This window comes from Miniopterus schreibersii (genome assembly GCF_964146895.1).
Source record: "Miniopterus schreibersii genome assembly, chromosome: 6".
Taxonomy (NCBI): Eukaryota; Metazoa; Chordata; class Mammalia; order Chiroptera; family Miniopteridae; genus Miniopterus; species Miniopterus schreibersii.
The window spans coordinates 10266013-10279166 of NC_138107.1; the positions used below are offsets into that span (position 1 = coordinate 10266013).

At 42.0% G+C, this 13154-nt stretch overlaps 1 protein-coding gene across 1 annotated transcript in view; it reads left to right on the forward strand.

Annotated features, from left to right (window-relative positions):
• DNAH8 (dynein axonemal heavy chain 8) overlaps positions 1-13154 on the forward strand; it is a 248175-nt gene that overhangs the window by 170370 nt on the left and 64651 nt on the right. The window contains exons 75-79 of the mRNA XM_081141591.1: positions 1179-1361; positions 4595-4700; positions 6061-6313; positions 6399-6589; positions 12256-12377. Coding sequence (XP_080997717.1) covers positions 1179-1361; positions 4595-4700; positions 6061-6313; positions 6399-6589; positions 12256-12377 — 855 coding nt within the window. The remainder of the gene's footprint in view (positions 1-1178; positions 1362-4594; positions 4701-6060; positions 6314-6398; positions 6590-12255; positions 12378-13154) is intronic.

Below are 13154 nucleotides of genomic sequence, written 5' to 3' on the forward strand. Positions count from 1 at the left end.
ATAATATATTAAGGAAAGATATCGTCTGGTCATAATAATAAAATATTAGTGTTATACACAAAATATACATATTTTAGCAACTCCAAGAAAATTGGTGTTGCAAGCCATACACACACACACACACACACACACATACACATCTATACAATAAAACCTGTATTTCACTGGAGAAAATGGCATCTTCATAAAGTTTATGGACATTGATTTGTTCATCTCTCTGTTTATTAACTTTCAGTCTAAATTCATGGACTTTGCTGGAAGCTATGGAACTGCATTCCTGATTGTTGATTATAGTTGTTTTCAGTCTAAGTGTTTCTCTCTCATTGGTGTCATTCTCTTCCTTGAGGCTTCCTTGGCTTTTTATTTTTTGATGAATAGGAGTATTTCTGGTTGACTTTTTTTGCTTTGGACAACTTAATTTTATGAATATCAGTGAATAAATAAAGAATGCAAATTTTTCTCATTAAACAAAGAGATTTATTTAGAAAAAAAATTCTTCATAATGTGAATTCTTTTATATGCATGTTTAATATGCCAAAGGAGGCTGCAGACACATCATTCCTGAAGGTTCTTTGAAAGACCCCCGATTCCTGCCCACAGTGTGAAGCCTGCTGCCTGAGAAGGTGGTAGAACCTCTAGGATGTGGTTTCAACCACATGTGGGATTCAGATTAATTAAAATTTAAGTCATTTAAAAATGTTATAATTTCCACCTGTTGTTTTTCAATATACTGCAGATTGTAGTGTTTAATATAAACCTCGTGTTTCTGGAAAAATATGTTGGCATTTTTTTCTTTGAAAGTTTGTTAGCCCTTTCTGTTGTTAAATATGCTTCAGATATGACTGTGAAATGGAAAAAGAATGATACTTTCCATAAACACGACACATTTCCATAGTAGGAAACAATTTTCTCAAGTGAAAAAAACAGTCAAATTTTTGAGTTTTCTTTTGCTCAGCATTTGTTTTGGATAAATTTTTCATTTAATTTGCTTGGTGTCATGGCTAAAAACATTTTCAAGCAGGACCGCAAATCTAAGATCAGTGATTAAAATTTTACAACTTTCCTTTGCAATTTAATTTTCATAGCACTGACCTTTGGCAAATTATCTCCTAAATTGAACCCATACTCCTTGTCTTATCCTTTAAGCTTTTTAAAACTTTATATTTGCATTGATGTAGGTGAAAGTCGGTGATAAGGAATGTGATATCATGGATTCATTTAAACTTTATATTACTACAAAATTACCAAACCCTGCCTTTACCCCCGAGATCAATGCTAAAACATCAGTCATTGATTTCACTGTTACCATGAAAGGACTTGAGAATCAGTTACTAAGGAGAGTAATTCTAACAGAGAAACAGGTAATAAATCTCTCAAGGTAAAGAACTTTGACTTAAACGATATTAAATGTTTAAACTATATTGGGAAATATGTTAAGTATATGGACAAGAAAAATATTAAGTAAATACTATTTACCTTTTTAACATAAATATTCGTTTTTTAGTCTCAAGTCCTGTCAAGAAATCATGTAACTAACTCACCTCTCCTCCTCCATCTTCAAACACACACATACCCCCATTTCCACTGCCTACACCTGTCTTTAGACCTTTGGAAATGTTGACTTTCATCTCTATAGTCCTTTGGATGGATGGCCATGGGTATTCCTGAAAAATTCAATAGAATAGCGATCCTGCAGAAAAAATGCTCTGAATGAGTGTTATTACCACTGTAGTAGTTTTAACTACTACAACCTAATAAGCTAATGGTATAGGGAGCCATATTTTTAATTAAGTGAAATTTGCACTAAAGCAGGGAACTTAAGTATAATTGAGGGTTCTAATAAAACAAAGAACAACTTAAGACTGGGTAGTTCTAAGAGATTGGTACAGATTAAACTAATTGTTAGGATAAATCTTAAAATATTAAGTGTTATACATAAACTGTAATTTTATATATTTGCACATATAAAATATATTTGCATAAAATCGAAGAAAGTTTGTATTTGCTTAACTATAATTAGCCTTAAGGGTTCAGGGAAAAGGCAAGGCTCAAAATAGTATGACCAGAGAGGCATAAAATGGGAGGGTGAGAAAAAGAATGGCAGGAGAAGACTCGACAAGGAACGGAGGAAAGGCAAGAGATCCAAATAGATGGACACAAACACAGAGGAAAGACATTCAAAAATGGAAGGAGGGATGATACTGACACCAAAGAAATAAACAGTAAACAAATAGGGAAATCTCACCTGGTACATAGAAGTGGTTCACCTGGTGCAACCTGGAATGGTGGCCAGCCTGGTGCAGTGAAAGGCATAGTCCCCCCAGCTTCCACACTCATTAGCTGTTTAATCCTAGATAACAAAAACAACCCAGGCTTTATGCAATCCAGAAGAGAATCCATTCCACTTGCACAGCCAGGCACAGAGAGCATGGGCCCCTCAGTTCATTGTCTCCATCACCTCTTGGGGCCTCATGATGTCACTATTGAAAACTAGTCCTTCTTTTGTGGTCCGGGATGACTCCTCACTGGTCAGATCCCCCATGCAGGCTGCACTAACTTCTGTAAGGCGGGCCACTCCACTGTCTAAGGTAGGCTACACTCCAGGTCCCCTGAGCACCCACACCCATTCTTCTAGGCCTTAGCTTCCTCTTCAAGAAAGGTGCTAAGATGTTCACACCAGCCTTGCCGGAGAAAACAAAATGCACACTTAATCTACAGGAGGTGATCCTGACCATAATGTTTAATCCTCCTAGTAATCTTGCTCTTACACCCCATTTTACAGGTGAGCAAATGGAGGCCGGAGAGAATAGGGTCTTAACTGACGAGAGCACACAGGCTTTCCATCCTGCCAGACCTCCTAGATAAACGTTACGGGTCATGCTGTAAAGCTCTCAAGCATCCAGTGTACTGTGGTGCTTGTTTTTCCAAATCATACAGAAAAGGAAGCTAACGGTATTCATTTTGTCCACGTGCTCCTATACTGCCACCCAGGGGTGACTTTTAATGAAAACAATTCGTTAGCTATTCCCTGGCAAACACAGCCATGATCTTCATCGCCACCCTGTCAAATGCTGCACACCTGATAGTGCCGTGGTTCTGTGCACTGTGTGCCCCGGTCCTGTGCACCATGTGTCCTGGTCCTGTGCACCGTGTGCCCTGGTCTTGGAGCTGAAGAAGAAGGGTATTAGGCCTTTCTCTGCCAGTAACTAGCTGTGCACATGGTATTGAGACGCTATTTGGAGTTGATATTCCTGGGTGCTCAGTTTCCCCAGGTGTAAAATAAAGTTGATAAACTAAATCCTGCTTGCTTCAATCTAACAAATATTCGTTGGGTTGAGCCCATTCTCTGCAAAGCCTTGAGATAAGTGCTGTCAAGAATATAGGAATGAACAGGGCAAGTTCCTGCCCTTTAGAAGTATGGACTCTAGTCGGAGGGACATGAGCTGCACACAGATTGAAGTGCATGTCATAGTAGATATACAGATGGATGCTATGCTGTGGCTTTCGAATGATGAATTGGTTTAGGAGACCTTCTGAAAGTGGTGGAATTTCTGAAGCAGTTTTTCAAGAAACTTGCTCAACTAAGTAGTTTAAAAACTCCTTCTAACACAGTTCTAAGTACAAGGTGTGATTCTCTATAAGGTTTTCAAAAAGTGCTATAAAGAATGCTATTGAGACTATTTCAGTTTACTGTATATTTAGTCAGAGTATTATATCCATGTTAAATTTCCTGAGTTTGAAAATTGCTCTGTGGTGTGTAAGAGAATGTCTTGGATCTTAGATTTGCTAATAAAGTTTTTAGGGATAAAGGATCATGACATCAGCAAATGGTTCAGCAATAATGATAATGACAATAATGATAATAAATATATATAGAAAAAGAGTGATAAAGCAAAATGTTATTTGGTGAATCTAGGTCACGGGTTTATGAGAGTTCATTGTACTAGTCTTGCAACTTTTCTGAAAGTTTGAAATTTTTCAAAATATAATTAAAAAAATACATCATTTATGTAGAAAAAAATACCTCCCAAATATCCAATTTAGCCCCTCTGATAGAAGGAGGTGCAAAATAATGGAAAATGGATTTGTATTGGCAACTGGCTATGCCAAACCAGGTACCTGGAGTTCCTATAGGCAGGTCCCAAGTGAAGAGCTCAGTTTTGGCTTGGGTTGCCTCATGATTTCTTGATAGTAATTAATGCCTCTTTGTTCCTATTACTTCTGATGGCAAATAAGGTTAACATTTCTCCCCGAGGCAATATGGAAATAGGGCCAAAAGAATGGGACACTAATTTAAATAAACTGAGAGCTGGAAAGACAGCTGGGGATAATTGAGCAGAATTATTTAAGCAGGGTAATCTTATGCGTGCCAGTGTAAGTGCTATGGAAACTTAATGCTACTGGGCATATTTTTAAAAAACTGTCCAGAGAAACAAAAATACAGAAAGATAGGTTTGACTAAAGGTAGCAATTTCTTGTCATTCAAAAGGCACTTTGGGTTAAGCTTTTAAAAATTTACAATAAACACTAGTAAATTGGATTTTCCATAGTAACTGGTAACATTCTGATGTTGTTTTGGATTTCTTAATAACAGGAGCTAGAGTCTGAGAGGGTTAAACTTATGGAGGATGTGACTTTTAATAAGCGGAAGATGAAAGAACTTGAAGATAACCTCCTCTACAAATTAAGTGCTACCAAAGGTATTGTGTTATCAAGAAGTAATCAAATAATGAATTCTGAATAAGGATTTCTTGTACCTTCTTTTCAATGGACCCATGATTACAGATGTTAGGAAATAGTCGAGTTATCAATGCAAAAACAAGTGAGGCAATTTCCATGTAGACATTAAAGAGGGACAGCAGAGAATCTGATTTTTGAATTAGCAAATAGAGTCTGAGCATTTGAGAATAACACAGTTTTCTTGATATAACTGCTCCCTCCTGAGAAAAGAAGGGCTCCCAATAGAGCCAGATAACACATAATAGGCTAATTTGCTTGCACGAAGGAAACTAATGTGCTCCATCTATTGTTTTAGATTGACTTTTTAGTTGGCGTTGAAATCAGTTACCACAGTGGGTATGAGGTGTGTCATCTGTGTGGAGGCACTTGGGCACCCAAGGCCCAGTGACTCTTGATCTGACTTGACCTCTCATGTAGACGTCAGGGGCAGGTTCTCCTCTCGGCAGTCAGATCATTGCACCAAACCCTGATTTGGGGATGTGCTCTCTCTGAATATGTAAAAATATTTTATCCCAAGAAAATAAAATCAGCAAATACTATAGCGTTCTGGTTATTAGGCAGCTTACTGCAATGTGAATTCTACCATTTCTCGGAAGTCTACTACTTTCCAGCAGCACTGTAGGCCTTAACCTCCCAGAAGAGCATTGTGCATTACTCTCACAGCAGTCTCTACCACAACGTTTTAGGTGACCTCAAAGAGAAGTCCTTTTTTCTGCCTTAATTGCACTGCTTGTGCCAGTGAAGTCGTCCGTCTCTTGGTGTAGTGCATCCTCCCACCATTCAGATACCTGTGGGGATTCTAAATACTAGCAAAGAGCTGAGGGCCCCTCTCCTGACCCACCACGAGTGTGCCGCTCAAGAACTCTTTCCTGTGAGGTTAATCGCAGTTTGACTTCCACAGTGGACCTTGCAGGCCCATCAGAGTACCTTCACGCCCTCCTGCAGCCCTGGCCCCACCCTGAACTCTGGGCTGGGCCAGAGCCCTGCTGTTGCAGATCTCATGACCATTAGCTCAGCATGTCCTGCGTCTTTCTGTATCTTAAAATTGAATTTACTGTCATAGATGTGTTATTTCTATTAAAAACAATATGAAGGGTAAAACTAAAAATAAAATTAGGATTTTTCTCCTGGTAAGACACTTCCACCACTGGAAGAACCGTTCTACTCAAGCAGCAGTTGAGAGTCAGCACCACTGTGAGCCCAGCAGGGCAGACAAGCTTGTGACATTTGAGGGGGCCATCAGCGTGATGATGGAGGTGTCACTTCCAGCTTCCCCCTCTGTGGTCTGTGGTTTCTACATTCTTCCTGTTTGGTCATTAGGTTCCTTGGTAGATGATGAGTCTCTCATTGGTGTCCTCCGAACCACCAAGCTGACAGCGGCTGAAGTGAGTGAAAAGCTACATGTGGCCGCGGAAACAGAGGTCAAGATCAACCTGGCTCAGGAGGAGTTCCGGCCTGCAGCCACCCGAGGGAGCATCCTCTACTTTCTCATCACAGAGATGAGCATGGTCAACATCATGTACCAGACCTCCCTGGCTCAGTTCTTGAAGTTGTTTGACCAGTCCATGGCCAGGTGGGCCCGCTGCCTTCCCCCGAGAGCAGTAACTTAAAATTTTTGTTTGTATTCCTATTTCTTTAATTTTTAAAATGTATTGCAGATCTGAGAAGTCTCCACTCCCTCAAAAGAGAATTACAAATATTATCGAGTACCTGACATATGAAGTTTTTATATACTCTGTCAGAGGCCTGTACGAAAACCACAAATTCCTCTTTGTACTCCTCATGACCTTGAAGATCGACCTCCAGAGAGGAACAGTGAAGCACCGAGAGTTCCAGGCTCTCATTAAAGGTGAAGGATTTGGAATATGGAGGGAGTATGTAAAGGATATTGCTTTTGATGTGCTCTTTGGCCTGCTGTGGACTCAATTTTATAATACGGTAGAGCAATTTATGTCCCAAGGAAAGTGAAGCTCTTTATTTATACCCCTTTTTTCCTGATTTCCATTCATTGTGCTCTGGTTACTCAAGGTAACTTATTTCAGGTCTGTGTTAACTTTAGCTATGTAATTAAATGAAGTTTGGTCATTGTTGCTTGTGATTAGAAGACCGAATGCCAAAGGGTGGAAGAGTGTTGCTGGTGATGAGCTTTCTATGGCAGGAGAGTAATTCCTTAAGCAAGGTTGAGTAATGATTTATAAGATGGTGGAAAAGCGCACTTGTGCCTCGTAGAAGTTAATCCCATTTCATTGCTTATCTCCATGCTAAATTGTAAGTATGACAAAAAGTATTTTCATTCTGTTCAGTAAAACAAGTATTTATTAAGCACATGCTATGCAAACCCAGCATGCTAGTGTTTGGGATACAAAGATAAACCATACATTGTTTGAAGAGAAATGGCAGTCTCATAAAGGGGATAAAAATAATTTTAAAAATAACTGCAAAACAAGGCAGAATAACCTAAGTGTTGTAAGAGAGCTAAAAACAAAGTGTTAGTCTAGAAGGAGGGAAAGATTACATGTGCTTGGTGAGATAAAAAATGCTCCTTAGAAAATACACCTTTGCAGGGGAAGCCATGAATGTTTCAGGTTACTGGATACATGGGAAAATGTTCCAATCTTTTCTTTATGTTTTTTGCTCTTTGCATGTAGTTTAATAAATCATTTTCTAGCTACCCCCCACCCAAAAGAAAGAAAGTGGCATTTGAAATGGCCGCTGAAGGACAGGTAGAGACAGAACAGCATAGGAAAGAGATGAGTGGAGCATGTAAATTGGTGAGCCTGGATTCCTAGGAAGGGTCTTCTCGATCTAGTGAGAAACAGGTGTCATGCAGGTAGTGATGTGGTCCTTCGGGAGCCTTCTGTGGTCCTTTAGGAAAATTACTCTGGCAGACATGTGCAGGATTAGAGAAAAGAGGATCAGGGGAGTCTATTATAACCTCCCCCCCCAGGAAAGGCTTCCCCAGAGTAGGGTAAAGACAATGGGGGGGTGGAAAGGAAGAAACAGGTGAGGGGTCATGGCAGTAAAATGAACCAGAGCAGAGCCAAGAGAGGGGTCAGAAATGAGGTTCTGGTCTGTGCAGAGATTTCCACACACACAATGAGTGTGATTTTGGAACCTAGTTTCAGTAGGTACAGGCTTGGTTTTGTGGCCATGAGAACAACCCCCAAATTTCAATGGCTTAACACACAGAGACATACATCTCCTCCACCCTCTCTCCGACGTGCTTACTATGGTCACCCGGGAATCCAAATTGTTTCTGTAATTACTATGGCAGAGGGATGGGAGTGGCAAATTGTGTGCTGGCTCTTAAAAGTTACCCCATAAGTAACACATGTCACAGTCATATTTTATTAGCCAAAGCAAGACATGTGGCCAGGTCTAACTTGAAAGAGAGCAGGGAAATGCAGCTGTCCCATGTGTTGGGGAGAAGGGAACTGACTGTTCCCACAGCCCTGGTGACTACACAGCTGTCTTGGATTTGACACACCCAGCTGACAGGGCAGACCACTTAGAAGTCAGACAGGCAAAGTTGGGCATCGAATAACACCAAGGCCAAGGTCATATTGAAGAAAATGCAGAGCATTTCCAAGTTCACACTGCAAGGCGAGAGGACAGGATACACTTCATCGTCACGTCCAGTTGACAATAAGCAGTAGCCTGTGACTTACTACTCTCATTCCTTAGTTAATTTCTGCCTCAGATCCAGGTTAGATTACTGGTTAAGAAGCATCGTAAACAGCTTTGCATAATCACTGGAGTTTCTTCTTTGACTTTCCATTAGCTGCTCTTCATTCCCCACTCCAGTAAACAGCTAAGCCCTGGCATTCCAGCCACCGCAGTATTTCCTGAGCCCAGCCCTTTCCATCCCCGCTGCCCCTGTTCAGGCCGCAGTCTCCCACAGGGCCTCTGCTTCCACTCTCGCCCTGTCTGTTCCTCACAAGGGAGAGCTTTGGAAATTCTCCTGCTTGTGTCTGTCCTCACTCAGACACCATTCATGGCTCCTCACTGTTGGCCTGCCACTCCTCGCACCTGCCCTTAATGTTTTTGCTCTCACAAAGGAAGTTGGGATATGTCACTTGGCTCATATTTTTCTCAGGTCTAGTACACCTGGAGAAGCTGGTGTCTGCAGTTGTATGTAGGTGTTAACAGTGTGGTGCAGTAAGGCTTTGCCAGGACTGGGAACCAGGGAGATGAACCCGACTCAGCCACTGACTAGCAGTGTGATCTTAGGGAGTGATCACTGGTTCCTCACATAGAGGGGGCAGTGGGGCCCTGGGGGAAGGATAAGTGTCACCTGGAGAGTCAGGGCAGGCTCTGTAGAGGAGGGTCCAGAAGTATGGGTGGTCTCTGTGACATTTAAATAAAACGAGCCTGAATTTACCAAACCTAGAAAGCTGCTTGGACTCACTTCAGTCACCTAGAAGCTCTCACTTGGACTTGGGGCTGCAGCCTCAGTGCTTGGGGCACTGGGCAAGGGGGAGGAGGGACACTGAAACGTGTGGGGCTGTAGGAAGCAGTGGGAGCGAAATGGGCCTCACAACTTAGGAAGGCCTCCTGTCTGCGGGACACCAGTGGGATGGCAAGTGTACTTGTGGATTTTTCCTCATTGGTGAGCTGGCTTTGCTTCCTGAGTCCCACCTGCTAGTATGACCCCTGGGCAGGAGACAGGAATGACAGAGAAAGAAGTGGGAAACCTGGCCCCTGGTCCACAAGGGGTCATGGAAGGACACAGGAGTCAGAGGAAGAAGGAGGTGGGTGGAGGCGGTTGCTCGAGAAACACCCAGGCAGAAGATGCCCTGTGCTCTACTCAGAGCCCCACCCGGCATGGGAGCTGCTCTGCAGTGTTGGTGGAGAGAGTGGCTGATGGACAGATGTGAGGTTTCGCAGGCAGCAGTGTGGACATAGAAATGTGAGGGGGCTGGTACACACCGGAGGCCTGGGCTATAAGCCAAGAAGCTGCAGAGCAGGGGTCCTTCACTTGGAGACAGGACCAGTCTCTGGATAACAGCCCTGTGTGCCTACAGGTCAGACAGGACATGCTCAGAGGAGACAGTACAGGATCCCAGCCCGGCACCAAGACACGTAGAGATTAGAGGGTATGTGTAGATCTGAGGCACCCTCCTTATCAAGACACAGTACCTGCCCCCCTCACCTCTCCCTGCCCAACAAACCCAGCAAACAAGGCCTCTTACCTGAAAGGGATGGGATTCTGTGAGACCAAGTATGTAAATCAGAGGAGGCTGAGAAGCATAGCAACATGGGGGGAAGGAATTCGTGAGGAGATTTAGATTTGACACAGAAAAATAAAGAAGGCTGCACATATGGGTTGTGGTGAGAACACATCTGTGACTTCATTTCATCAAATTGAGAGTCAGAGAACCAGATTGTACAGGGCCGGGAGAGCCAGTGAGAGCCGTTTGGATTTAATTTAGTGGGCAATAGGGAGCCATCGAATGCTTTATGAGCAGGAAGTAGCATGAGCAGACCAGTGCTTTAGGAAGATTAATTTGGGATCGTGTGATAGGTTGATTGACAGAAGTACAATCAACTCAGCAGTAAAAGAGGTAGTTTTTTTAAAAAACAACAACGATGACAATCCAAAGCTGGCTTATTGTACAGTTTGGATTAGTTTTGAACTGGCTTAAATTTTGACCAAATTATTTTTTAAAAGATAGTATGACTTTGTTTTTAATGTTTTTCACAAAGTTAACAAATTCGGCCCTTCGATCACTGATATTTTTCATCATTTTGAACTCAGTGCTTACAAGGGAAGGAAGGAAGCTTATTTATCACCGCAGAAATGGTTTCCCAGGAAGGACTGCCCCTTTGCCTCAGTTCCAATTGATTGTCCACAGTATTTGGAAGGTTCCTCTGATTCTCTTTCAACGGACAGTGTCAGAACAGTGGGAAATGAAGCAGATACCAGGGGCAATCCTGCATTGTAGAGTAATTGATATACCTGTTTTCCCTGCCTCGTTGTTTTACAAAGAGACCGCCATTCTGTTGTCATAAACCAAGGACAAAGGACACCTTCCTGGTTGGGTTGGACCTGAGTTCCAAAGCAGAGAGTTAATGTCAAAACCACAGCTAATGATGGCATAGCTTTGACTGTGGACTAAGACTGTTCTAAGCTTTCTACATACAAAAATTTATTTAATCTTCACAGCAACCAATCTGGTAGATTCTGTTATTATATATGTGTGACAGAAGAGGAAAGAGAAACTGAGTTCTTTACCCAAGTTTATGCAGCTACCGAGTGTCAGAGCCAGGATATTTGGGGTATAGACTGTGATTGTTTTGGGTTAGTTTAGGTTCACGACAGGTTCAGAAACTCCACTGTAGCCTGAATGTCCTCTGCTGATGCCTTTGAGGCTAATGGTGAACAGATTGTTTTGGAAACAACCAAGAAGAAAAGGATGACTTTGTCTCTGCCTCCAAGAATAGATCCCTTAGGTCTGCAGGTGATTCCAGTAGTTGCTTCTCCAGTAAACTGGGCGTTAGCAGAACTGGTGGAGTGTGGCTTTCTCCCTCGCCTGGTCGCCTGGGGCAGGTGGTGAGGAAGGTCTCACTGTCTAAAGGTGTGGTGGCACTCGAATCGCTGGCCCTGTGGGTGGAACAAAGGGTGTGTGGAAGGAGTGCTTCAGTTCATTCACCATCTCAGGAAGGTGCTGAGGGTGCGGGCCCTTTTTGCCCAAAAATTGACATATGAAGTGGAGGGATTCCATTAGTTCTTCAGGGGGATAATGGGATTTAAAAGTTCCAGAATCACTATTTTGTATAATCTGAATTAAACTAGAGCTGGAATTATTATGATAAAACATTACTAAAGACACACAACAGAGGGATCCTGAAATTGTAAATACAGTCAAGTGTCTGGGTGGAAGGTGGCCACATTGGGTATGCTCATTCAAAACAACTGAACGCTGTAATTCACGTTCCACAAGAGCGGGAGCCTTGCTTATTTCCTCTGCTTTATTCCCAGTGCCCGGCATATGCCAGGTACACTTAATAAATATTTGTTGAATAAATGAGTGAATATTTGTTTCCCCCTTAAGGCCTCACAGCTCTATTATAGCAATCTGTCCATCTCCCATCTTTTTGACCTGGTAACCAACAGTATTGAGTACGGAAGTTCTGGAGGAGTGATGACTAAGATATGATTTTTAAAATCACACATGAAAAGATCAGCCTATTCATTGATATCAAAATTGTACATTTCAGATTGTTAAAAAAGCAATAAAAAGCAAACAGCCACAGTCACTGAGAACAGTTCTTTTCAGGGGAAAATGACAAGGAATTATACCATCTGTATTTTATAAGATGGTATAAATCAGTAAATAAAACACTAAGACTTGAAGGAAATATACTAAAAAAAAGATACGCGCATTTTCTGTAATATGACTATTCTCCAATTTTCCCATTTTCTGTGATATGGTTATCTCATTTTCATGACTTGCAAAAAATTCCTAAAAGTGAAGCACGAGCTGACCTGGGTCCACCGCCGCCCTTCCCCAGGTGGAGCGGCCCTGGACCTGAAAGCCTGCCCTCCCAAGCCCTTCCGCTGGATCCTCGATATGACCTGGCTGAACCTTGTGGAGCTGAGTAAACTCCCGCAGTTTGCAGAAATTATGAACCAGGTAACAAGGGGCTGGGGAAAAGCACACATCTGTACACCCAAGCACACCCTGCCGTTTTAACTGGGGCCTCCTAGTGACAAGTCCTTCACACAAAGGAGTCAGCACAACCGTGTAGCTTTAAGGCTCTGGGTTCTCCGGGGAGAGTTTGGACAGAGGAACCCTTCCTCGTGCAGGATGCTGCCTTTTCCTTTTGTGTGCTGGGCATGGGTCATTTACAAGCCTGCTTGGACTGCTCTCAGAATCGGAACCAGTGGGTGGACCCTTTTATTGTAGATTATTGATGTTTTTGTATTTTTACTTCTGCCTGTGATTAAATAATTTGTGCCATTTGAATTTGAGGCAAATTAAGACGTTGTGGTCCTTTTTTAAAAAAATCAATCATTTTGTGCACATTTCATGTCTTTTTTCATGTCAAGAGAAAAGATGTTTCTGATGCGCTAAACAAACCTTTGGAGGTAAATCAGCAGCATGACAAACAGCCATTGCTGCCAGTCACCTGCAGACAAGTATAAAAAATTTAAAAAAAGAAATAAAATTAAAAAGTCAATCATTTTAATGGTGCAAATGTAAAATGGTGACATATTATGTTGAAAATGGTGAAACTGGTCCTGATTTACTTGTAGCTTTTCTTATTTAAAAGTGTAAATTTGATATTGTGGATTGATTAGTTGTTGAGTCAGCTCTCACTTCAAAACAGTTGTGCAACTCAGACTAGATATAGTTGTTTATTCTTAGGGTCTGTTGGTTACAACTGCTTGTCAGTGACGGAGGGCCTGC